The sequence below is a fragment of the Galeopterus variegatus genome, unplaced genomic scaffold (assembly GCF_000696425.1).
Source record: "Galeopterus variegatus unplaced genomic scaffold, G_variegatus-3.0.2 Scaffold3788, whole genome shotgun sequence".
NCBI classification, from domain to species: Eukaryota; Metazoa; Chordata; class Mammalia; order Dermoptera; family Cynocephalidae; genus Galeopterus; species Galeopterus variegatus.
The window spans coordinates 636-1,905 of record NW_007729899.1 but is presented as its reverse complement, the minus strand read 5'-3'; the positions used below and the strand labels follow the sequence as shown (position 1 = coordinate 1,905).

Genomic DNA, 1,270 nt, shown 5'->3' with positions numbered 1-1,270 from the left:
AACAAAATTTAATAATTGACATTAAAAAATGTGTCCTATAATAACTTGAAATTTTAAAGTAGAAGACAAAAATGACTTTACAAAGTAACTGGTTACCAGGAAGACTCATTTTTCATACCTTTTCCTTTTTTAACGTTTTTCTCTGCTTCTTCAAACAATCCAGGAAGATGAATTACCACACCATTTCCTAAAGGAAAACAAATCCCAGCCTTGAATATTTATAATTATAATGTAGACATATATAATGACATTAAAATATAGACATCTACAATAACCCTTTATCTAGAATAGTGGAAGAGTGAGACACTTTGATACTAGGACATTCTGATTTATCAGGGAGTTATCACAGAAATGATTCCAAGTTTTAAATACTAGTATAATGTAAATACATAATGGAACATAATACACAGAATATAAAACACCAAAATTACACTCAACATAATTTGAAATCTATTTGAAAGAAACTGAAAAATAGAATTTTGAAAGAAACTAGTTACGTAATTTTAGGCAAGATCAAACCTGGTCACAGTAGATCAAGGTCTTTTAAATTGGGGAATTATACCCTATTAGTGTCATAAAATCAATCTAGTGGGTTGTGATTAGCATTTTAAAAATTAAAAAGTAGAACAGAAAACATCAGATTGCATCACATGTTGTAAGGGTTCAGAATCAATCCATGAACCTCTCGAATTTCTTACTTTGAATCACAGTTAAAAGTATTTGGAAAACCAATTTGATGATCTAATATTTCTTCATAGAATTATGATTGCCAGTGATCACAGACAAATGCAAAGTAATGATACCAGAAAGTATTACTGCTACAAGGTCTAACAGAGTTACAAATAGCCAAAGTTAGGTATATTCTGGAAGGTATTATGGTCAAAATTAATAAGAGATCAATGAACCATCTGGTTAGCAAGAGATTAGTTTATATACTTACCAATGAAGGCAGTCACATTTGGATTAATTATTCCACTGGGTAAAAGATGAAAATCATATTCCACAGAATCTACCACAACTGTATGGCCAGCATTATTTCCTCCCTAAAATATAAGATAGGGGACAATTGAGCCTGGCAATAAATATGACAAAACATATCTCCTTCCAAAGTGATTTAATGATTTCCTGCTAAAAGGTCAACATAATTTGAGGAAGCCCAAATATTTGCCACATATACTGATTTGTTAAAGCATTACAATAGTTTGGCTGTCTCCTTTCCCCACTGTAATACACTTAAGAGATTGTCCTGAAAGGATCTGAAAATCAGAGA

The 1,270-nt window shown here is 31.0% G+C and overlaps 1 protein-coding gene across 1 annotated transcript in view; it reads right to left on the bottom strand.

The window, feature by feature from the left end:
- ADSS (adenylosuccinate synthase) overlaps positions 1-1,043 on the bottom strand; it is a gene marked incomplete at its 5' end in the record, with an annotated part of 34,354 nt that extends 33,311 nt beyond the window's left edge. Inside the window, 2 exon segments of the mRNA XM_008585988.1 lie at positions 68-187; positions 941-1,043. Of these exon segments, the coding sequence (XP_008584210.1) occupies positions 68-187; positions 941-1,043 (223 nt within the window).
- Between the last annotated feature and the right edge of the window lie 227 nt (positions 1,044-1,270).